The sequence below is a fragment of the Cornus florida genome, unplaced genomic scaffold, assembly GCF_030987335.1.
Source record: "Cornus florida cultivar Cherokee Brave unplaced genomic scaffold, ASM3098733v1 CherokeeBrave_3.0.0_Hap2_Chr11, whole genome shotgun sequence".
In the NCBI taxonomy this organism is placed as follows: domain Eukaryota; kingdom Viridiplantae; phylum Streptophyta; class Magnoliopsida; order Cornales; family Cornaceae; genus Cornus; species Cornus florida.
Genome location: NW_026775581.1, coordinates 135,900,382 through 135,925,703, shown reverse-complemented (window position 1 = coordinate 135,925,703; position 25,322 = coordinate 135,900,382). Strand labels below are relative to the sequence as shown.

The window sequence follows — 25,322 nt, the reverse complement described above, 5'->3', positions numbered from 1 at the left end:
TAAGAAAATCTTTCAAATATTAGTGCATCATGTATCAAGCCAAAAAAGAATAATGTGCTTATATACATAGAATAATGCTTCTTAAATTGATTTGTCAAATCTATTACATCAAATAAATAAAACTCTTCCCGATTTTGCTAAATAAATCAATTTAAAATAGCATTAGTCTCTCATAAATGAATGAATCCTAACTTGGCACATCAATTGATTATGTTCAGTTTTCAAGCGGACTCTGCCAAGCCAAAAAAAAAAAAATTTGTTGATTATGATTAAAGGGTAGTTTTGTCATTTAAACGGCGGGTAATACAAAGAGTGCTTAGTAACGAACATACATTTTCTCTCGTTTTTATAACATCATCGCTTCTCCAGAAAGTCATCGAAAGTCGTCACTAGCATCTTATCGTCACCGTCGTGTTCACGAATTTGCTGCTAGGTTCCATCTTAAACCTCTACATACATATCGATATGTGTATTGTTATATTATATGTTATATATATTTATCAATATATATTCGTAAGTTAAACTCTGATGAATTAGGGTTTCTTTTTTAGCCAAAAACAGAAAATTCTTTAAATGTTTTGATGACTTTTATGTGAATTCGTTGAAGACATTTAGAGCTAATATGACGTGAAGATGAAATTCTTCATTTTGTTATTTGATTCCCGTGTAGTTATATATTGTTTTAACTATGAATAGCGATGAAATCTTGGTTTGTTGCAGATATTGTTTAGAATTTCATTTTAAACGGTGTAATTCTGCTATACTGCCTATATTAGATCTCTATTTCCGAATCATGCTCTAGAAATTTATGACCAGCGTTGAACTTCAGGTGTTCTGTGGGAGTTTTTGATAATTATTTTTCAATTAGTGGCTTTTCTGCATTAGCTTATTGTCGTGGTAAATTGGTTAAAATTATTATTATTTTTTATTTAACCGTTGATTTTCTTTATCTCATACTATGAAGTTAGGGTTTACGAAATATCTAGACAAGTGATCCTGCAAGATGGACGTTGAATTATATATATATATATATATATATATATATATATATATAGAAAATATTTGATTGCATTATATATCTATATTTTTATATATGAAAATTTGCCATTCGTTATTGTACTTGATCTCTATGCTACCAGGATTCGCGTAAGTGTCTTGGCTGCTGATATTTATCTAAGTGCCAGACCTCCTCAAATCCCAAATCTTAAGAAATTACGCCTTTGTGCGTTTGGTGGTGTTTATGGCTCTAAAGAAATAGGAGATCCTTTGATGGAAAGGAAAATCCTATTGGTGCTATGAAGTTCTATATTATTAATTTATTAGCACTATTTTTTGTTGGGTTCTAGGGAGAAATTATAAATTCATGGAGGAGATAGTTGATTTTTTGGACTCCTTGAGAGTTTAGAGGCCCTTTTTGGCCTTCTGTTAGTTGTGAGGGATGGTTCCCCTTTTAAATGCTTTTTTAATTCAATCTTACTTAACAAAAAAAAAAAAATCTCAAATCTTAAGAATGGGCATACATGTCTAAAAGTTGGATACAAGTACTTACTATACATGTAAATTATATGTTGTAGGGGTTCTTTACTATAACAATATAAAATATAAATGGTGAGGCATAACTTGCAACACAGTAGAATCCGAGGTGGACTGAGAGAGGTGGAAGCCCAAACAAGAGAGAAAGAATATGGAAGTGTACTAGTACACCATTGACTCCCTTGGTGAAGGTGTGGAGTGTATGGAGGAAGCATGGGTGGGAGATTATGAGAGCTGTCTATGTCCACGAGGCTTTTCCCTCCTTGTTTGCTCTCCTCTTTTTTTGGCCTTCGATCCCCTCTTTTTATAGGCCAAGTGAGAGAGTGGGTGATGTCATTCATGACAACACGTGGGTCCATTAACATAATAATTAAAAGCAATAAATTTCTCAAATACTCTCTCTGTCCCAAAAAAGATGTCGCTTTTGGGGAACCGTGACTCACAATCACAGTTCTCGAAACACGACATATTTTCTGGGACAGAGATAGTAATAATAAAGTAATGTTAATTAAGATGGGGATAATTTGTGCGGGAGTCAAATGATCTCTCTCTTTTTACAAGTCAGAGGGTTGACTCGACGCCATGTACTTTTGCCACCAAATCAAGTACCTCCTCGGATCTCAAGTAATCCTGAGTCCGGCTTCCAACTCGGATTTTCAAGTTTTCGGTCTTTTGTTATACTGATGACATGAAGTACCACGTAACTTAGACCGTTTTACTTGTGGGCCATTGTAGGTGATGTGGCGTAGCCCATTGACCGTTTGACCAAGATATGTGGGTCATTGTTGATGTAGACTACGATATATTTGACACCTACATATGTTTTATGATATTTTAGTGTTTAATGATGTTCTTCAATAACTAATAAAAAATAAAAATAAAAACAAGTTGATGTTCTTCTATAAAAAATAAAATAAAACACACACACACACACACACACACACACACACACACACTCAATTATTACTCAAAGTAAATCGGATGTGGTAAAAGAGAAGGTTCCATAAATATCATAGATAGGTAACTTATGTGTGTAATTAAGTTAGTTTTTCTTCTCCTCCAATCATGCCATATGAAGGATTGGATTGCCTAATTTGGGTTTGCATGTCAGACACATATTTTGTAGCGATACCCATGTGTTCGACACGGGTACAAGAAGTGAAACAAGTGAGTCCATGTAACATAGCTTGACATTAAAGGCAGTTTTCCGATGCTTGTGTTGATTTTATGTTTTTTGTATGAAATTTTACCTATCTAAGATAATGGATTACAGTGGCTTAACAAGATTCAAGAGGAACATGCAATTTTACGGAAAATTCGTCTTGAATGCCTTTTTCGCATGCCAGACACATATTTTGTAGCGATACCCATGTGTTTGACACGGGTACAAGAAGTGAAACAGGAGAGTCGGTGTAACATAGCTTGATATTGAAGGCAGTTTTCCGATGCTTGTGTTGATTTTATTTTTTTGTATGAAATTTTGCCTATCTGAGATCATGGATTACAGTGGCTTAACAAGATTCAAGAGGAACTTGCAAATTTACGGAAAATTCGTCTTGAATGCTTATTTCAAGAGGAATTTGGGCTGTTCATGTTATCAGATTTACCATAATAAGATATACAACAAATTTAACTCTTCGGTTGTTGTGTTTTTGCTCTCTATATTTATATATATAAATGAAATGTGTGTGTGTGTGTGTGTGTGTGTGTGTGTGTATATATGAATGGAATCTAACATTTGACTTTTGTTCTATTTTTAAATGCCCTTTCTCTTATGTTATGGTGTGCTCTTTTAATTGTCATTTCTTTTCACAGAATTTTGTCCTGCAGCTTGTGTTCTACAGCTATCATCTGTATAGTAGTTGAAATAATTTTCTCATCAAGTAGACAAGTGTAAGAATGTGATTATTTTTTAATCCTTATAATGTACAATAAGGTGGCTTGAGTTTGGATATGTTTTGTTGATCTTGATTTTAAAAATGCATTCAAGTAAAACTATAGGCTTTGATAATGTCTCCATCAGAAATTAGGAAATAAATGAAAGTAGGTAGATTCCACAATCAAAGTAGCACATGAAGAACAATATTGAGCCTATATCTTTTGTTTTCCATAATATCTAAAACTTCGTAAAATTTAAAAACTACTATTAGGCTAGATGGCATATGGCTTAAGCTTCATTTGCTTTGTTTTATCAATCTTGTACTTTTGTTTGGTGGCCTTGCTTTATTCATCATATATCTTCCCCCCATTGAAAAATGTGATTGTTAGGCTTGTAGATCCTTTAAAGGCTTTAATATATATTTTAAGGTTCCTTTTCTTCTACAATTAAGGAAATTGTGGCTTAAGGTTTTTTCCTTTGTTGACCTTTTTCATTCAAGTTCATATGTCCTCAGTCCTCATAAGAAATTCCAACCTGTTTTCTAAGTGTTTAAATTTGGATAATTCACCACCAGCCTATTTACAAATGGGGTTTTAGTTGCTTGTAAACTTGATTGGCGAAGAAAGGCGTCAAATTGAAAACATTTCTCTCAAGTGTCCTCTAAATGATTGACTGCTTAAGAGAATAAAGGCTCGAATAGGAACACTCGTAAAGCTTTTCTAGTACATAATGGAATTCAGTATAATAGAGTTAGCCAATATTCTGTTTTTATTGCATTATAGTGCAAAAGTATTTGAATGTGTTTACTAGTATGCTTGTGTATTAACTGAATAATGATCTTTCTATAGCTGTATGGTTTATTCACTTTTCAAATTTTTTTTTTTCATTAATCTTTACTGCATCTTATATAATTGGGATCATAGATTCTCACTTCACCATCATAAGTTTACCTTGTTTATAGGATTGAACTATTAATCAAAACTTAGTTGTCAGGCCAGTCTACAGTAGGTGTTTAGGAACTGTGATTGTTGTGGCCCGATTTTGGAACGCGACCCGACGACCCCTTTTTTGCTTGTGGGTCGTGGACCCTAATTAAACTCTCTTGTAGCCCAATATGTAAGGGTGCTTTGGGTTTGGAGTGGAATCAGATTGAGACACTGAAAATTGCAGAGTGTGAGGGGCTGAAACTTGTAATCTCCTATTATTGGCATAATGAAAACTTTCGCCGGATCTCCACTGTGGATGTAGGCTTTGCCAAACCACTCTAAATCTTTGTGTTCTTTGTGTGGCGTGTTTATTTTTTGTCTTGATTCTTGGTTTTATCTTGGGTTCACTGTGTTTGTCGTAACAGGAGCCTTTTGGAAAAAATTATGATGTGCTCGAGTCTGTATGTCACAATATAAGTAATATGCCCATGAAAATTTCCTATGGTGTTGACTTTGTACTAGTCAATAGTTAATTTGGTGTTAGATGAGGTTTGAACTTTGAACTTTCCTAGAAACAAAATATTTGGTTGCACACGCACACAAATATATATATATATCTATATATATATATCATCCAGGCATGGTATAGCTTCAGCTAATTTCCCAACTTGGAACTGAGAAGTGTTACAATTTTTGGAATGAGGCTTCCGGGTACGAGGTGGTGGTTTGCACAATTTGAAGCTCTGAAGTCGAGACCAATTATGACCACACCTTTTGAATCCATTTCTCATCTAACATTGTCCCCTTGTCATGTCCATTTCTCATCTAACATTGTCCCCTTGTCGTGTTCATTTCTCATCTAACATTGTTCCTATGTCGTGTTCATCTCTTTCTCTCCCCCCCTCTCTCTCTAATTGTAGTGGTATGTAAACGTGTATGTTTGTGTTTTCATCTACGGGTTTTTCCCTCTTTGTAGGGTTTCATATGTTTTAAATGTTGTGCAATTGTATTCCCAATTAATTGGTCTCAATTCCAGATATCCAATTTAGTTTCTTTGTCTAAATATACAACCTGACGTGTTGGCATCTGTACTTAAAAGTTTTGGGTTGTTGAACCAACTTCTTGATTCTTGCAGTATAATGTAAGGAGGGAAATAACACCAAATTTTACCAGGTTTTTAGTATCCCTTATGAATATAGTAATTTCTTAAGCATGTGAAATGATTTATGACCATTAATTTACCCGATCCTCTTAGTTGATATATCAAAAATTCCATCTTAAAATTTTTTTTTTCTATTATTTTTGTCACATGTCTTGAATTGTTCTTATTGTACGTTGATTTTACTGAATTCATATGCAAAAAGAAAGATATATGTATGTTGATTTAGCTAATTAATTGATATGTCGGAAAAAATCCTTATTTTGATAATGAGTGTTGCATAAATTTAATTATTCTTTGTATACTTGTAATCAATATGCATTATGATCACACATGCGCCTTACTTCAAGTTAGGCTCGAGAAGAGCTTTGGTGCCTTAGTGCGTCTTGAGCCTTTAACAACTATGATATTGCATATGGATGCCAACCTTTTGGATCCAGTTTGCTGCCCAATTAATAAGCTCTAAATGGCTACTTCAAAATTCTACCTTGGTTTCTTAAAATCATATATTTGTAATTTGATGCTTAGATATGAGTTCAGTTTGTTGGTCACTTGTAAATTATTTTTGCATCAGAAGGTATCTAAATCAATATCAAGTTTTATTGGGCTCTGATAGTGGGCAAGTGTCATATCTAGGCCTTTTAAGGTCATTCTGTCAAGACAACTGTTTTCCTTTCCTTCCGATTTCTGTTCAAGACAAAGGTTAAAAGGAGCATAAAATTGAAATTCTTATGATTTCTTTATCCATTTCGTAGTAGTTGCTGATATAGTTTTGTTTTTGCTTTTCTTTTTCTCCAAGGATACTAGATAATATATAGAATGGGAAATCTATTTTGCTGTGTGCAAGTTGACCAATCTACAGTTGCTATGAAGGAAAGATTTGGCAAGTTTGAGGAAGTACTTGAGCCAGGATGCCATTTCTTGCCTTGGTGTATAGGAAGTCAGATTGCTGGCCATCTCTCGCTTCGGTTACAGCAGTTGGATGTGCGATGCGAGACAAAGACTAAGGTTTGTCTGTTTTCTACGAATGATAATTGCATGGTTACTGTGCATGCTTCTTGTTTGTGTGACTTACTTGGTAGTCTTTCCATTTGTCTGCATCCTAAATCTGAAATTGTCTTTATTTCCTATTTTGCTATATATAAACACACACTCGGTAGGGACAAGGTAGAGACTTGTCTTTCTTTATTCCTATTATTCAGTTGGCTTTAGCATTAATGAATTGCACTACTCTGACAAAGATGACTTTTTCTTGTAGTGCATTAACCTCATTAAGGAAATTAATGTGTTATTGATCATCGAGTTTAAAGCATTTCAAATAATTTTCAACTGAGAAAGTTTCGGTTGTCTTATTTCTAGCATGTGCATAGGAGTTGTTAGGTGCAGACTGTGCACCTAATGCTTAAGAGGAGGATAATTTTTAATGAGAGGCACACAAATTTGAGAAGATTGGAAATTTGCGGAACTAAATTGCCAACTCATGTGTGCCAACAGGGCTCCATATGTCCTTTGACCCAATGGAACGGGTCTGCAAGACAACCAAATAATAGCTCACAACTAAGCCATCAGTTTACCCAGCTTATATGGCTAATGTGCTACTTCAGTGCTTAACCTTGAATTTAAGTATGTTTTACGATGCACGTTTGATGGTACAACCCTGCGCCCACCCTTTGCAGAGAGCAATGTGTACAAAGAGAGGTAGCTTCATAGGGGTAAAAAATGAATATAGCCATTTTGGTCCCTAACAATCAAAAGCAATAATAGTGTCTTACCCTTTACGGATTAACCATATCCATTATTCTATTTTTTAAGATAAAGTTAATCGGGTAACACAACATTATGGATCAGATATGACATGCCACTTTGCCATTTGTTTGCAGGACAATGTATTTGTCAATGTCGTTGCATCTGTGCAATATCGTGCCTTGGCCAATAACGCGAGTGATGCTTTCTACAAACTTAGTAATACTAGATCCCAAATCCAAGCCTATGTATTTGATGGTATGATCCAAAAGCCTAAAATGAAAAGTAGAAAACCTTCAATGTTGCATCATCCTCTGATACATAAAATAAACTGTACTTTTTTCTTGTTTCTTTTTCAACTGCTCAGTGATCAGAGCAAGCGTGCCAAAGCTAAATCTTGATGACGTTTTTGAACAAAAGAATGAAATTGCAAAAGCAGTGGAAGAAGAGCTTGAAAAGGTAATCAATTGGTTATCGAAACCGTTATGTATATCAACATTGATGCATCAAATGAATTAATTGCACACCTTTCTTAATGATTCACAGGCCATGTCCGCCTATGGGTATGAGATTGTTCAGACACTTATTGTTGATATAGAACCAGATGAGCGTGTGAAGCGGGCCATGAATGAAATCAATGCTGGTAAGATATCCCCATTCTTTTGGTAGGTGTGAAGTTTGTGGAAACAGTTTAGTACCCACAGTGCAGTTCTTTGATGATTTCCCTTAATATAATCTCGATGGATGGTTTAGTTAGGATAGTTGGACAGTATCTCCTCACTGTTTCAGTGCAGACAGGTAATGCATATTGCAGGGTGTCCCATTGGATATAGTAGATGCATCATGCATATGAAATTTCAATTTCCATGAAGAATTTAAGAATTATTCAACTTCCTCTCACATTTCTCATTAATTCGATGACTGTGACCCCTGTTGGTTTCTGTTATGGAAAAAAAAATGAGTTAAAACTCCTTCAGAAACATAACTAGTAATTAATTTAAAACAAATGACCGCGTGCATCAGACAAATGGCTTGCCTCAACACAATTTGTGCACATGCATGTTTGTGCATTACTATATTCACCTATCCATTTTGGTTTTTTGTGGTCTAAAAAGAACGCCAATGCACATTTGTTGCATGGCATTGCCATCATGTGGTTATTCTTTAAACCCCATTCATGTCTACAATGTCAAGAAATTGAGGCAATGTGCTTATAGAACTAATTAGTTCTTTTTAATGTGCCTAACGAATCAAACTCTGGACAGCTGCACGGTTGAGATTAGCAGCTAATGAGAAAGCAGAAGCTGAAAAAATTGTGCAGATAAAACGAGCAGAGGGTGATGCTGAGTCCAGGTATCTGGCAGGATTAGGTGTCGCTAGGCAGCGACAGGCTATTGTAGATGGTCTAAGAGACAGCGTGCTTGGCTTCTCAGTGAATGTACCAGGTACTACTGCTAAGGATGTTTTGGACATGGTACTTGTGACCCAATACTTTGACACCATGAAAGAAATTGGTGCTTCTTCCAAGTCCTCGGCAGTATTCATCCCACATGGACCTGGTGCTGTGCGTGACGTTGCTCAACAGATTCGAGATGGGCTGCTTCAGGCATCTGCCCACCAGCAACCAGAGCTCCTGTAGTGTTGGCCGTGTTCAAAAAGAAGTGTGCATGGGTATTTTGTTTATCTGAATGGACTGTTCTTTACTTTTATATGGTTGTGACGCAGCAGTATGCCCCTTGGAAATATTCATCTCCAGTATTTTGCTTGTAAATGAATTTTTAGTTTTAAATTGTTAAAAGGGTGTTTTGCCATTCCTCATATTTTGGTTCCCGTATTTTTCGTGTCACAGGAACTTTTTCACTTAAAGAGAAATGGATATGGCTGGGAAGAAATTCAAACAAAATACAGAATTCTCATCATGGGTGTATGCTAGACGTTTTAAAATCTAGTCATATAAGATCAGGCAAATTGTTTTACCTTTGGGAGCACCAACGACTTGGATTTGAAAGAAATTTTATTCTAACTTTAAACTTAATTTTCCCCAATATCAATTCCAATTTGGTGCTCCCAAACATGGCGTCAGGCAATTCAACTTCCCGAGCTAGTTATCAAATTGGCTCAACTGACAGCATAACTCATTTATTGTATCGACTAGGGTAAAACACTTAACACGCATGAACAACAAATTGGAATGTAAAAGGGTGTTTAGACATTCTCATATTTTGGTTCCCATATTTTTCATGTCCCAGGAACTTTTTCACTCAAAGAGAAATGGATATGGTTGGGAAGAAATTGAAACAAATTGAAACAAAATGGAAAGTTCTCATCATGGATAAATGCAGGTGGATGGGTAAAGGGAATAAAGGTCTCATTTGACAGTATCACTAGACGCTTTAATCTCGTCGTCATATAAAATCAGGTAAATTGTTTTGCCTTTGGGAGCACCAGCGAGTTGAAATTGAAAGAAATTTCATTCCAACTTTAAACTTAATTTTTCCCAATTTTAATTCCAATTTGATGCTCCCAAAGATGGCATCAGGCAATTCAACTTCCCCAGCTAGTTAACAAATTGTCTCAACTGACAGCAAAACTCATTTATTGTATTCACTAGGGTAAAACCACATGAACAACAAATTGAAATGTAAAAGGGTGTTTTGCCATTCCTCATATCTTAGTTCCCATATTTTTCATGTCCGATGAACTTTTTCACTCAGAGAAATGGATATGGCTAGAAAGAAATTAAATCTCATCATGGGTACATGCGGGTGGACAAGTAAATGGAATAAAGGTCGATATTGGTTGACAGTATCACTAGACGCTTTAATCTCTAGTCATATAAAATCAGGCATATTGTTTTGCCTTCGGGAGGACCACCAACTTAGAATTGAAAGAAGTTTTATTCCAACTTTAAACTTAATTTTCCCCAATTTCAATTCCAATTTGGTGCTTCCAAACATGACACCAAGCAAATTCAACTTCCCGAGCTAATTATCAAAAAGTCTCAACTGGCAGCAGAACTCATTTATTGTTTGCATGAACAAAAAATTGAAATGTAGCAGCACTTACCAAATCTTTATATACACGCACACGAACTCTGAACACAGGTTCATTGCCCAATTCTGAAAATACTGAACTTTAAAATAGAGATGCCTCTTTAAGTTATTAAAATAGTAGTGAACCGCTAAAAGGAACGAACAAGTAAACAATACCCGTATTTACCATATGCTACACCCAACTAAAGGTAAAGTTAAAAGTGTCATGACCACATCAATTAATTGGGGTACCACGCTGCATAAATATCCCAAGGGTATATAGTAACAAAGCAAAGGTGATTGATTGGATTAATTAGGCTTCTCCAAAGTTTCCGTTAAAGCTCAAAGAAACCACTATTTACTAGTTTTACTAGGTTAACTCGGTAACAGATTTCATTTATGATACCATTGACATCCCAAATTCATTGGATGACCATTGCTTATCAATCAAGCACTTCTCATTGACTGAACAAATGAAATAAAATAAAAATTAGTGAGGATAGACAGGGACATCAAATTAATCAGATTCAGCACATCAATTCACTGTCTCCTCATTCCAAGCTAACCACTACCAAACTTGCTAGACTACCACAGTTCCAGAAATACGAAATACTGAAAGTGAATCACAAAGAAAGTCTGAACAAAATCTCGAGTCAAACCTCTTCAAGTATCAAGGTTTACTCACTCATTATCGGTTTAACAGAGTTATCAGCATGTGCAAACAAAAACCATCTAACATTGTTTTAGCAGTACAAAATACCACCAAAATAGAAGAGAATCAATGCCATAAGAACAAAAGAACGCCTAAACAGGCAACTGTAACATGCTCCTTGTGCCTACCTCTTATTGCTCCCGGTCATAACTGAATATAGCCTGCTTATGGCTTGAGAGCCAAGGCCAGCCCAAACTTGGCACCCTTGTCAATTGCCTTGGTGTCCACTTCTCCAGAAACTGTGAAAGTTGATTTTGGGCGCCACTCATGCTGGATGAGAGCACTTGCCTTGCCAAAATTGTTAAAACGTGCCTTCACTGTGGTCAATGGATCCAATGAATGCTGGCTTCCAAGAGTGAGGGTATTCTCGTTGGTTGTGAAGCTGTGGGTTATTTCTCCACCGACAGAAGTGTTTGTCAAGGGCTTCACTATATGGTAGTAAGACGCATTCAATGTGTCACCCTTGTCATTCCTGAATGAACAATACATACTAAATCACATTGCGCACCAAAAAAGCGGCCTATTTATAAAACCAAAATGGGCCATAGCACAATCAAATCATTTTGGTGTTGCATTTAAATTTAGTGTTTGTATTTTTGATCAACAAATGTTCAATATAAAGCAGGATGGAGACATGCTCAACATGCCACAAAATATATTTAATCTAATATGCTTATGAAATATATGTATGTATATATAAATATATATTTAATCTAAGCTACACATTATCATCCAGGAAAAATATTTTTGTCGTCCACTATGCAAAAGCCAATAACATATTCATCTACTGAAGGAAGATAAGTTGTCAGATTTTACCACAAACAGACAAGTAGCAAATACAAAAAGCAAGCATAGACTACTTACAAAGTCAATGAAGCAATAAGGTCAGCTTTGGAGAAGCTTAATCCAGCATTGCATTTAGTGAAATTCCCTGTTTTGGTATCAAAGGAGACATCAGTCCCAAGTGCGACAACATTAGTCCCAACAACACCTGAGAAGTTGACAATGGGGTTTGCTGTCAATCCAATGCTTGTGCTTATCCCAGCATAGTCATGCAAGTACTGAAGTTCCACCTGTCACATGAGAAATAAGTTAGAAATAATATGCGACATTAACTTTGGCATATGAAATTAGATTAGAATTTTCAGTCCTCCAACTCATTACACAAAACAAGATTTGAAAGTAATCCCAATAATATTAATATGAATATGCATTCCAAAAGACTAAACAATCAATTGCTTACCTTGCCAGATCTTTGATCAGGTATTCTGAAGCTAAAGATTGTCTTCAGCCCAGGAGCAGGTTCATCAACCGTAATGGTTGTAAAAAGCTGGTATTTGTGCAAAAAGTCAGTTGAATGATAAAAAAAAATACATAAAATAACAATTCAACTTGCATTATGAAAAAATGTTCCAAAATTGGTTAGTTATAACTCATTAAATATCATAGCATTGTGGGGAGAATTACTTAAAAACAATGTGAGACATCAACTCGTTGAATGTGAGAAGCATATTCAATATTTCAATCTCATCCAAAAATGTATAAAAATTCATGAACTTATTATAGACAAAGAAGCATTACAGCACGAACCAATAGCCACCTACTTGGCTGCATGTGCAGGGACAACAGAGCATGTACAAAGCTGGGATAAAAGAGTGACAAATGCAGGCATCTTGTAATTCTACAAAAGTGCATGCATGGACAATATAAAAAATTCAGAGTTTTCCTGTCGCAACTCCCCATTAGGTTTGCCAAACAAGTTTACGGTTGCAATCGTCAACCATTACAATGTAAACTTGCTTCACATGTCCAACTTACAGAAATAAAACCATATTCATACTGATAAGGGCACTCAATTATTATTATATAAGTTAATAATGCATCCAATGCCATCATTCTCCAGGTCAACATGCCACACATCAAAATATGTAATCATACTCCAGGCGGCAAGTCATCACATGAGAAACACAAGTCTAAACTAAAACCTGACTTCAAATACTTTACAGACCATCTAAGCACAAGAACAGGCCACAACATTCACATTACATTAAAGTGAAGTAAACATAATATTGCGAAGGGTCTGCGTCAAATATCATGAAACACAGAATGACTGGTATAACAAATATACACACAAAAGTTATCAATACCTTAAAGTACAAAATTATAGATGACCTGTGGGGCACATACCTAAAGCACAAGCCATCAATATTTGAGGCATAAAAGAAAATCCTCAATCAGATTTTGATTTCACAGTTCAAGAATGAACCCCATGTAATATATGGGATGTACAGGTTTTTTTTTTTTTGTTAAAAAAAAAAAAAACAAACAAACAAAAAATTGTAACTCAAGTTAGTGTATATGATGGATCTTACATTGGAGTTTGTGTCCACTTTGATATCAGTTGTAATATTCTTGTTTTTCAACTGAGTATTGACATCAGCAAGAAATAGATCACCTTTCTTTGTTCCTGATGAAGTGATAGCCTAAAAAGAAGAAAGGGAAAAATCAACAACTATATAGCATACAAAATATTATCACATCAGAATGCACTATTAAAAAACAACATTTAAGGTACATAATGCACATCACCAAGGTCAGAAACAGAAAGATATCTACTGTTGTACAATAAATCATAATTAAAGCCTAGATCCATGACACAACTGGGATCAATACGCACAAAAACACATCTGAAATAGAAGGAATAAACAACGGAATGAAAGAGACAATAAACCCCACATACTTCTAAACGCAATTGACATGATTCAAATGTTCTAGAAGGAGATGTTCTATTTGTTCCAAAGACTAGAAAAAGTAATATAAAAGAGAAATACCAATTGTACATATTGCATGAGTCATGCAACACATTTCCTGTGGCCTCGAGCTTTCTTTGCATGCTTGCGTGTAACAAATTATGCTCATTTTTAGCAATAAACAAATAGAAAACTAACAATAAATGAATGGATTATCCAAAATCTGAGGTAAACTAAAGCAACACCACAAAGGAAAAATAAGACACACTGGTACTTGAATTGCTCGTGCAATTCAAATTATACATCATAGCATACTAAGAAGAGACCAATCAATGTTTAAAATGGATAAATAAACACATGATGCTATCTCCTCTAAAATAAAAATGAATGACATGAATTTCCCAAAAAAAATAAAATAAAATAAAATGCATCATAAAGCAAAATTGACAGTAAAAAAAAAAAATAAAAAAATACAGGAAGCTAGTATTACTATCAAAAAACAAATAGTGCTAAAAGCAATTCTGAGAATCAAAGAGAAGATTAATTTTTATACTAATTAAGCCATTTATAAAACTATATGAAACATAACTATGAAACTAAAAAATGCTAATCATGAATCAATGACATAATACTTCAATTAGTAGTGGCTCTGCTAACTTTACTAGCTGATCAGAAACAACACTTAATCAGTTAAACGAGAATTTTCTTAAAAAGAAAAAAGGGCTATTCCAATTTTCCAATTAGATAACGCACTTGTCTTCATTTACAAAATAAGCAAAGTATGAAATGTTTTATGCAAAGAACCTGAACTCTAGCACTAGACATATGCATGCTTTATACAATCTATATGTATAAACACACACAAACATACATCTACATATAATCCAAATAATAGTTTACACCGTCATATATATATATATGTGTGTGTGCGCGCGCGCGCGCCTGTGTGTGGAAACGGCATCTTCAAATTTAGTTGAATTAAAAAGGTTACAGATGCATGAATAAACACAAACACCCACACACACACACACACACACACGCACAAAACAGCATGATGAGCATCTCAACCATTACATCCATGACACTAACTTCTCGGACAAAACACATTGACTTGAGATATAATCCTTGCATGACCAAACATTCACTACTAACACCACAAAAACTTATAGCTACACCAAGCAAACATACAGATCTAAAGGAAAATGAAAAAAAGAAAAGAAAAAGAACTCACAACTCCAGTATGAGAGTAGGTCGTGATTGAGAACTTGTGGTCGCTCTGGTAGTCCTTGTAGAGAAGATCTGTTAACAATAGAAAATAAATGAACAATACACAAGAAACCAAAATAGTTATACTACTAATTAAATTGCATAAACCACACAAATTTGCATGTATACGCGTGGGTGTATCTACGCATGTGTATTAAGTATATGCTTCTACATGTATACATATATACATAGATACATATAGAGAGAGAACCTCGGGTTTTTTTTCCGATATCAGTGTAAAGACCAGGACCCTTGCCCATGATTTCGTGCGAAGGATGGAGATGAGAGACCAGAGAGAGAGAGAGCGCTGCGTTGCTTCAACAAACAATGCCGAGAGATTTGAGGACAGCCCTAATTTTGCAACCCTTTTCGAACGGTGTGCTAGGTGCTCTTCGGAGAATCTAGGCCGTTCGATCAGAAAGATGGGTTTCGTCTATATTTGGGCCGTCGATATTCCAAGGGGAGGCGTGGAATATTTTTCATTTTTGGGGGCTTTATTTATTTTGACTGGAGCATTATTTATTGAAAAATAGTGGACACGTGCTCGTTATTGCTGACTTGACTAAATGGAGGATTTAGGAGTTTACTATTACATTTTCATTTGTTGAAAAAAACATAATAATTTGTCTTTCATTTATTTTCTCATTTTCTTTCTTATTTATTTATTTATTCTCGTGCTCGTTATTGCTGACTTGACTAAATGGAGGATTTAGGAGTTTACTATTACATTTTCATTTGTTGAAAAAAAAAAATAATTTGTCTTTCATTTATTTTCTCATTTTCTTTCTTTTTTATTTATTTTTTCTCTTTAAAGCATCACTGATCCCTGAAAAAAAAAGTTTTTAGTCTAAGTTTTAAATCTAATTTGGTAAGTCATCTTTAGATTGATTTTTTTTTTTTTTTTTTGAAAGTTAAATTTGTCAGATTAAATTTACCAATCATCAATCTTTAATGTCAATTCAACGATATGACGGTGGTATGAGCAAATCTATTAAAAGTATTTATATGTCAATATTCAAAAGTCATTTAACCCAACAAAAAAGGAAAAAAAATTATAAATATCACTTAAATGATTAAAAATCTAATTTTGACGATATAACTCTCACTCATATATCCATTTAAATCTATATATATATATATTAAGAATTTTACACCCAACTCTCACTTACAATCATCTCTTAGTATAGAATTACTTTAAATTACTTTCTTGTGATTGAAATTGTAATTAATTAAAAATAAAAAATAAATAATCAAATTGGTGATGCATGTCAAAGTAGTGGAACGGGACATTTAAGAGAAAGATGGACATGAACCTTATCATTTTATTTTATTTATTATAGATGTTTTCAGGATGTTTCTTCTTGCATTTGGATGAAAATTTTGAAAATAAGTTGGTTTAATTATTTTTTAACAATTAAGAATGTGTTGAGTTTCCAAATGAATAAAGTGAATGTATGAGTTTCTTAAAAATAAAATAAAATTATTTTCTAACAAACTTAATATTATAAAAACAATATCGTTATTTTTCATGAGAAAAAAAAGTGGATAGTTTCATTATTAGTTTTCAAAAACAAAATTTTGTTTAGAAAATACTTTTAAAAAGACGACCTTATGTTTATTCTATACAGCTATTTATTCCCGTTTACTTGTGCTAACTCTTTTAGTCAAAAAGAAAAATGTTACTCTTATAAATGACTCGAGCGCCGAGCGGCATGTTTAATTGTTTAGTGTTAGGGCAAATTACAGTAAGTACCGAGGTTTTTATTTCTTACACTAATATGGAAGTAATGTGACATATCAGGAAGCCCTAAGTGCTTAAAGTAGGCTAGTTGACCTAGGTAAATATGAACTAGTCTACTTAGGGCATTTTATTTTCCAATAAGAGGAATATACATTTCATTCCCCATTTAAAAAAATATGGAGTAAAAATAATATTAAAAATCGTTTTACTTGAACGATGTGATTGTTAACACACTTTTCTCAAACAATAAAAGTCAACTTTTTTTTAGATATTCCCTCCTTAATTTCCAAATACACATCCAAAATATATATTTACGCATATATTATTTCATTCCTCCGTACCAAATTATTCCTTAGGGTTTTGATTTGATACAAATATTTGTAGACACGTATATGTAAATATATTTACAAATTTGAAAATTCATATACATTAGATGCACGAGATGAAAACCTGAGGTGTGCGTTGTGTAATTTACCCTTTATGTTATACAAGTTGCCTTATGTAATTTACCCTTTTTGTTATAAGGATGTCAAATCATAATCTAGTCCTAACTTCTTACTTGTGTCATATTACTATCCCTGAGTTATAAGTAGGCTTGTTTGCTAAGCGTTTTATATTTGACATTTTATTTTAACTTAAAACAAAAAAAGGGTATGCTTAGTTTGTTACTATAAAAACAGTTTTTTATTATCAGAAATTTGAAAATGGAAACTATATAAAAAATTCTGCTTGATTCAGTTTTCTCAAAACTCGGGCATGCTTGATTTATAACTCTAAAAACAGTTTTAAAAAATTTAAAGAACATAAAAGTTGTTTTCAGAGAACTATAAAATTTGAAAATAAATCTTTTTATAATTGAGTTTTCATAAAATAGTTTTCAGAAAACAAAACCAAGCTGAGTTTTTTATATTTCAGTTTCCTGTTTTCAGAAAACTGTTTTCAAAGTTATAAAAAATGTTTGTTTTCAGAGAACTATTAAAGATTGTTCTCTGTAAACAGTTTTATGTTTTCTGAATTCTTGAAAACTGTTTTTAGAGTTATAAAAAAAGCAGTACGAGTTTGAAAAATATAATGGTTAGCTTTAAAATTGTTGAAGATGGATTCTGCGCAACTCAGATCTGATCTGACTTCCTGAATAAAGAGAAGAAAAAGTGATCCTACAAACACCGGTGGAGTAGGCTCCGACGAACAAGTCAGTGTGAATGATAATCTCTCTGGAGAAATCGAGATATTGAGTTAGGGTTTTTTGCGTACCTCCAAATGTCGATTAGCCCTCCCTATTTATAGGACTTGGGTCAGGATGTTACGTAGCGTCCACGTCGTACTTAATCCTTATCATAATCTGTTGGCCTAATCCTTATCGTATTCTGTAATTCTTATCGTAATCTGTAACCCTTATCTTAGTCTGTAGAGCCTATCTCAATCTTATGAGATAGCGCGTTACTTTAACGATATTCCCCTACCCACGGTAATTAAATTATAATCATCAAAAATGTTATTTAAGAAATTTTTTTTAAAAATATTATACTATTCATTGCTATAGCACCAAGCTACAGTGCAAAAACATATAAAACCACCAATGTGTTTCGATTTTTGGTCACTATTTATGAAATGTTTTCACATTGTGCAAAACAAAACAGTTTTACCAAACATGTTTTTTCAACTATTAATAGTTACAGTACAAAAAATAAAATAAAATAAAATAAAAACCCCAAAAACAAAACTCATATTAATCAGACCCTAAGTTTTTATTTTGTCGTTGTAAAATTATCAAATAAAATTTTGGTAGGTTAAATAGTGTTTGACTGTTTGGGAATTCAATCAACGTATAAAAATATTTTTTTATAAATATACTTCTTCCTTGAATTTCCTAATTCCATAATTTTTTTTTTTGGGTTGTATTGCACGAACTCAATGGAAACGACAGCAAATGACCTTTTTTTGGGGACACAACATTGGTACCTCATCCAGGCTTGTTAAAAATGTTCCATCCTATATACACTCTAATTTCTACATGTTCTTCTGTCTAATTTCAAAGAACGACAACAAACTAACCATACATTCCACATGTTTCCTATATTATTCATACATATGCTTAGTAGTGTTATTAAAGAATACAACAGTCTCTTGTTTCTGCCAGAGAATTAGTCTTGTAACATGCCAAAGAATTTCTGAATATAAATAAAATCAACCTTTTCAACAATATGTCTTCTGTGCTCTGGATTACAGTGCTAGCAGGAAGTAGTAGACCAACGTGATTGGCAACGCAATGAGCATGCCAAAGATCACCCTACAACACAGAATAAACCAGTATCTCAAAATCTAGTTTAGCTTTTAGCAAAGTTCAACTATGAAGTTGTATAGAAGAAGTAGAGTTATAAATTAATTACCCAGTGCTCAAGATGTCCGGATATACATTATACTCTCTGGCAAACACGAATGGCACGATTCCTTGAGGAAGAGCTGCCTGCATCACATAGAACAGTGTTTTAGTCTTTATCCCGATTGTAGAATACAGAAGACAACTATAATATTTTTGGACCTGCACAATTGCCACTCTAAACAATGCTCCCCTTAAACCAATAACTATGGAGGGCACTGTCATTAGGGCAGGTCCGGCTACAAACTTCAACGCCATGGCTAACACTGCCATTCGGATCCCACATGCTATAATGCTAGACCTTGATGCCATGAAGAGACCTATCACGTAAAGCAAATGAAGCAGTCAAGGGATTTTTATTTTTAACTTTTTTTTTTTTTCAATTTAATGTATGTTAATAAATATGGAATCTTAATCATACCTAAGCTGAACATTGCCATTCCAAGTCCTCCTTCCGATAACAATAATATTGATTTTTCAACAATCTTTGGCATTTGTACTCCCCACCTGCAACAAGTTGAATCCCATTGTGAAGTTGAGAACTCTATGACTCTTTTTGATGCTCCTGCAGGCTTACCTGTAGTGTATGCTTGCCCAAATAAGGCCTAACATAGTTGCATGAGTATTCGGGTTGCTTATGAGCTTCCTTCCCACTGTCAGAAGAATGAGAATGATTTTTCTTTTGGTAGCAGTTCTATTTGTCGTTGTGTCCTCCCCTCCCTCTTTTCGTTGTGCTTCTTGTTGGGTCTCCGGATCCCCTTTTAAAAAAAAAAGGCGCAATTTATATGCTATTCAATAATGGACAGATTCGAGTGTAGAGGGGTTGTGGCTTAAATGCCAATTGGATACATTGACACCACCATTCATGCCAATGCTTATAGATAAAAGATTACTCAACTGTTGACATAAGGTGTTATAACTTGTACAAATTACTATTACAACAATATTTCTACATGTTTTTTTTAGGAAACCCCCTGATATTTATTGATGTTCTTTACACTTGCATAAAGGAAATGAGATTGGAATAAACCTGAAATATGTCAGGGCCCATATGAGTATTCTTTTCAGACTAAAGCTTACCAAACAGTAGCTTTTTTTTGGACAATTTAACCCAACATAACTAAAACTGAGTTAACATAATTAAGATTGAGTTAACAATTTGTGTTTTAGGAGTTCAAAGCATCAACTATAAAGCATGACAGAGGCCTTCATTCTATAAAGTCATGTAGTTAATGACCATGTACAACTGAGGTATAGAGAATAGCATCCTTAAAGCTTTAGAATAGCATCCTTAAAAGGTGAAATCTGGACACATACCTGTGGATTCTAATGGTGTTGTGACAAAGGTTTCTCTTGTAGCGCTGAGCTCAAACAGAAACAACAATAGATTATACCAAATCACGCTCTGTAACACGACAATCTGGGCAAGGAGCTCGGCCGCTTTATCCCCATACATGGCTCTTAGTAGTGGAAGTCCGAGTATCAAAGTGTTGGGCAGTGTTGAGAGTGAAAGACCTGTTATGATCCACTTGAGGCTTCCTCTGGAGCTAAATTTGGAGATTATTGCCATCGCGAGAAAGGCGAGAAGCTTCTGAAGGAAATCTGCACATACAAGACTCAGGTTCATTTTGTAGGGGTTGTTTGTGGAGATGACTTGGAAGGACAATAGTGGGATTGAGAATTTTGCCACAAACTTGTTGATTCCGGCACATTGATCTGGTGTAAAGAGCTTCCACCATTTTACGGAGAGGTAGGCTAAGATCATGGCAACATACAAAGGGACAGTGGCTGCCACCACACGGTAGATATCATGTAGGGCAATCATAACGGCTACTGGTTCAAGGATATATGGCAAATAACTAACTCTTCCCTCTATATTTCTTGTATGAAACCTTGGTCATATATATAAAGGCTCTTCTAAGGTTGCTTTGTTGATTATGAAAGGCAAGGCAAGATTTCTTTTTTAACAACTCAAGGGACTAAGGAGGGCCATGGCCTCCCCAATTATTATTATTTTTTTTTTATAAAAAAAGTTTTATTTTATAAGCCTATTAATTGATACTTAGGTATAAATTTTTAATTACTTGGGTTAGAAAAATTATATTATTGCCACCCAAAAATAAAAAAATTTGAGTCTGAATCATGTTACATTTCTAAAAATAAAATAAAATAAAAATTAAATCCCTCTGCATAGGCAACAATTCTACAAGGCACAAATTTTGGATTTTCTTATAAATAGGAGTTTCATTGAAAGGAAAAAGTATTACTTTTTTTTTTTCCTTACAACTATTTTGTAAAATTGATTGAAATGTAGTTAATTGATGGCTTTCACTATATACGTGTAATTGTATATGACTGCGCATGTGTGTGGAGATCTTTTTTCCTTTTTCTGACTGTTTAATTATCAGTAATATAGTTTATCACACTAAACAATTTCAAGGGGTTCTTTTGTTTATGGAAAAGTCAGGGTATTTTAGTCATCATCAGTCAAAAAGTTGATACCAGTTTTCTTCATGTGGTCATGGTCCTTTTGGTTTATTGGTTCTTTTAGGCCTAGAGCAATAGGCTGATGTGTCAACCTAAACCCAGCCCAGTAAAGCCTTGATTTTATGAGTTCAATTTAAAGAAGAAAAGAGATACATGCTCTTCTATTTTTCTTTTTAACTTTAGTCACACTAAATATTTTGGAATAAGTGGTGTGTGGTAATGTAGTTTTATTTTTTTTAATCATTTTTATTATTTTTTAATCTTTGTTTTACACAGTCTTGGTATTTTTCTTTACAATTTATTATTTATAAAGAGTGGGAAAGAGGAATAAAGAAGTGAATTGCAGGAGAAGTAATTGAAGTAATGAGTAAATAACAGTGGTGAAGGAAGAATTTTTGCTAAATATGGTCAAAAGTGTGAGAATAAGTGTAGGTGGGAATTTACTTTTTTAGGGTGTGAATTTTGCCAAGAAAAGGCCTATCCCCTGTTCCTTCAAGTTGTCTTTGTGTGACGTAGTAAAATTTGTATCCCATGACATGTTTCGTATGACAATCATGATACTCTTTTTGATGGCCATCATTGTCTTATATAGGCATGGTGGAAAACCTTCAAAGTTTCTAAACAATGGTCAATCTTTCTGATACAGAATTGCCAAGCTGCTGGCCTGTGTTGGTAAGTTTACTAACATGGAGTTGAGTAATGTTTAGATGTTGAAGGAGCCTAATCTGGTGACTTGAAGGATAGGTTGATTAACATCCCATGAATTCAAAGTTACACGCGGTGTCGTGTGTCTGCTACAAGTATACAACTGTTGGCTGATTTCGAGTATAACCAGTTTTTCAGTTATGATTTCCGCAACAACAACCAAGCCTTTTCCCCAACTTCTTGGGGTCGGCTAGTTTTTAAGTTATATTTTTAACGGTAAAAGTAAATGTTCTAAACTCCGGTCATCTCTATTATTGAGTATCCCAAAAACCATTAGAAGGCATACTTCTATGAAAACCACCAAATGTTTAGTTGTAGCTAGCATAATGGACCTTGTATCAGGTTACTTACTTAAGTAGCTACTTCGATAGGATATGCATTCTGAATTTAAGATAAGCTCACTGTCACTCTCTTTGGTTCGTGATTGATGGAGCTAAAAATGCTCATAACCTCTTGTTAATTGGTTAATTCATCTTAACTCGAAGATTTGCCTAGATAAATGAAGCATCCTATATACGGTAAAAGAACAGGGCATGCTAAAGTATCTTAAGACTCCTTTTCTGGTACTGTGCTGTTATTAGAAGTAAAGAATGTTTTCATATGCTTTCTATGTGCTTGAAAATAGTTTAATTTCATTCTTATATGTATATGTTTTCGTAATTTTTCTTTCTTTCTGGTCAACAACCATGGCTATGTTTTTAAAAGACTTCTCAGACTGAGTTCACTACCCTGGTTTTGTGCAGTTGAATTCCATTCTTCTCTTCCCAAACTGTCTTTCTTTTCCCTTTTTATCTTTCTAAGAGTTAACAATTCAAAGAAGTGAGGTTAAGGTTAGCACATTCCTTTGCCTCCTGTTTAAATGCTAATTTATCCACTTCTATTCTTTTGCTTTTAAGTTAGTCTCGGAGACTAATCACTTATGGAAATGGTGAGAACAACTCCTAGAATGTGGGATTTATTACTTCCAGTATCATTGTTGGCAGTATATAATACATTTCGTTTACTATATTAAATAATCTCCTCACCAGGGCACTACTATAATATTCAAAAGTTATCCGAACTCGCAATGCTCTCGTTGCGATCGGATTACTCTGCTTATTTGGGGCACATCCGAACTCTTTCGGACCAGGCACTTGGTGTGACACCGGATTAAAGACTAACTCTACCTTTGATACTAACTTTAACAAACAAGGTGCTTCGCGATCATACCTAAAAGTTTAAGTTATTAGTGATACTTACACTCAATTCATATATAACCATTCACTTTCTCTTGTAACAACTACAGCCTCCAGTGCTGTGCTCTCTTGTTTCTGGCTCTCTTCTTCCTTTTCTTTTCTTGGGTGCTCTTCCTACCTACTTTACTCTTATTGACGACCTATAACTTTTGATTTTCTGTTTTCTTACTCAAACATACTATAAAAGTAGCCATCCATTCTTATTAATTTTCCTACTACTATACATTACTACAGAGTATACTGTTATTAGGGGTGGTAAAGTTTGATATGACCTACTAACATGACTCGAACACGACACGAGTTAAGCGAGTTTGAGTTGACCTTAAACAGGTCGATACAATTAACCCGTTTAGTTAATCGTGTCATGTTTGGATTAAGAGTTTCAATCCATGTAACCCGTGTAACTATACATGTTATAAACAAATTTATATTTAAGTTCTAAAATAACTATTTAAATTTGTGTTTTACAATTCACTCTTTTGTAGACTAGAGACTATTTAGTAATTTGGTTGGATTGAAACTTATATTTTTCAAGTAATATAATATTTAAGTAATATTAATAATTTAAGTAATATAATATTTTATTTGAGTAAATAGGTCATTAAACAGGTTACAACCTATTTAATAAACGGGTCGGGATAGTGTTGAGGGTTCCTGACATGAATATTAAACGGGTTGTGTTATTTAGTAGATACTCCTAGGACGACACGACTATGACCCACGATATTGTCCATGATGTGTGTGAGAGAGAGAGAGAGGAGAGGAGAGGAGAGGAGGGAGTTGGGCACTCTACAAAAAATTGAAAAAAAAAAAAAAAAAAATTAAATCCCTCTTTTTCTTTTGCTTTAATCGAATGAAGTAAAAAAAAGTGTTCTTCCCTCCCTTCCGTGCTACCAGATGAACCGTAAAAGACAAATCCCCATTTGAGAGTAAAAAAAATGTTGCCAAGTCAGTTTTTGTAGCGAAGTGCAGCACCCTCAAACTCGAACCAACAGAGAATTGACAGCCTGAAACGGTTCATCTCCACCAAACTCACACAAGTGCCCACCACATACTCGATAACCCATAACCTCATCTTCTTCCACAACCAAAGAAGCCCAGAGACAAATTCTGCCATCAATGAAGCACCAATCATACCTAAATGCGATGGGGTTTATATGACCTTGGAATTAAATGTGCAATAGGGCCAAATGGATTCTTTTGACCTTGGAATTAAAGGTGTAATAGGGACAAATGAATTCGTTTTTGAATCCCAACCTAACATTAAGTCGGTAAAGATGGCATTCAAGTCGAAAGGGAATCCTAAAGGACATATGAGCCTAAAGGACTAGAGATGGACAAACATTCCAACCTCCATCTACAGTGAGCCTAAGACCAGAATCAGTCGACCACCACAAACTCCTACGTCCACTGTTCAACCTAGTTGCATCAAGGAGGGGAGACCATTGATCTCCAAAAACCTACTCGCCCTGGAGAATTGTTGTTAAATGGTTATTGTAAAAGAGGTGAGTTGTTCGGAGGAGTACGAGAGAACTGCAACAAGGATTGTGGATATGAGGCTGAACATCTGTAATCCACCTATATTTAAAATATAATAATTGGATAATCCTGTGCAATCAGCTGTTGCCACATCACACACACAAAAGAGGGAGGGAGAGAGAGAGAGAGAGAGAGAGAGAGAGCTTTGACTATGAGAACATCCCAAATCCGAATTAAAACCCTGAGAGAAAACATTGCACTAAGTACCCACAACTCCGTCCAGCTACCAAAATTG

General features: G+C 34.4%; 3 protein-coding genes across 3 annotated transcripts; 1 reads left to right on the top strand and 2 right to left on the bottom strand.

Moving 5' to 3' along the window:
- The first annotated feature begins 311 nt into the window (after nt 1-311).
- Nucleotides 312-9,058, top strand: LOC132283478 (hypersensitive-induced response protein 1-like). The gene is made up of 6 exons (XM_059785425.1): nt 312-433; nt 6,297-6,505; nt 7,378-7,498; nt 7,608-7,699; nt 7,787-7,883; nt 8,506-9,058. Exons 2-6 carry the CDS (start codon nt 6,317-6,319, stop codon nt 8,877-8,879), a joined length of 873 nt encoding a protein of 290 aa, XP_059641408.1. The 5' UTR covers nt 312-433; nt 6,297-6,316; the 3' UTR covers nt 8,880-9,058.
- Nucleotides 9,059-10,875: 1,817 nt separating this feature from the next.
- LOC132283514 (mitochondrial outer membrane protein porin of 34 kDa) lies at nt 10,876-15,367 on the bottom strand. The gene is made up of 6 exons (XM_059785468.1): nt 15,212-15,367; nt 14,966-15,033; nt 13,357-13,467; nt 12,228-12,314; nt 11,849-12,057; nt 10,876-11,456 (listed from the first exon to the last, which is right to left on the bottom strand). Exons 1-6 carry the CDS (start codon nt 15,258-15,260, stop codon nt 11,150-11,152), a joined length of 831 nt encoding a protein of 276 aa, XP_059641451.1. The 5' UTR covers nt 15,261-15,367; the 3' UTR covers nt 10,876-11,149.
- A 3,245-nt stretch (nt 15,368-18,612) lies between these two features.
- LOC132286752 (probable auxin efflux carrier component 8) lies at nt 18,613-21,037 on the bottom strand. Its single transcript, XM_059789137.1, has 6 exons — nt 20,439-21,037; nt 19,699-19,879; nt 19,543-19,628; nt 19,284-19,441; nt 19,132-19,208; nt 18,613-19,031 (listed from the first exon to the last, which is right to left on the bottom strand). Exons 1-6 carry the CDS (start codon nt 20,944-20,946, stop codon nt 18,965-18,967), a joined length of 1,077 nt encoding a protein of 358 aa, XP_059645120.1. The 5' UTR covers nt 20,947-21,037; the 3' UTR covers nt 18,613-18,964.
- Nucleotides 21,038-25,322: the final 4,285 nt, after the last annotated feature.

Coding starts and splice junctions, on each gene's coding strand:
- LOC132286752 (XM_059789137.1), bottom strand. CDS start 20,946: ATGATTGCCCTACATGATATCTACCGTGTGGTGGCAGCCACTGTCCCT. Junction 19,629..19,698: donor TGGGCAAGCATACACTACAG/GTAAGCCTGCAG, acceptor AACTTGTTGCAG/GTGGGGAGTACAAATGCCAA. Junction 19,209..19,283: donor TTAGAGTGGCAATTGTGCAG/GTCCAAAAATAT, acceptor TATGTGATGCAG/GCAGCTCTTCCTCAAGGAAT.
- LOC132283514 (XM_059785468.1), bottom strand. CDS start 15,260: ATGGGCAAGGGTCCTGGTCTTTACACTGATATCGGAAAAAAAACCCGA. Junction 15,034..15,211: donor TATCGGAAAAAAAACCCGAG/GTTCTCTCTCTA, acceptor TATTGTTAACAG/ATCTTCTCTACAAGGACTAC. Junction 13,468..14,965: donor CCTACTCTCATACTGGAGTT/GTGAGTTCTTTT, acceptor TCTTCTTTTTAG/GCTATCACTTCATCAGGAAC.
- LOC132283478 (XM_059785425.1), top strand. CDS start 6,317: ATGGGAAATCTATTTTGCTGTGTGCAAGTTGACCAATCTACAGTTGCT. Junction 6,506..7,377: donor GATGCGAGACAAAGACTAAG/GTTTGTCTGTTT, acceptor ATTTGTTTGCAG/GACAATGTATTTGTCAATGT. Junction 7,700..7,786: donor TGGAAGAAGAGCTTGAAAAG/GTAATCAATTGG, acceptor AATGATTCACAG/GCCATGTCCGCCTATGGGTA.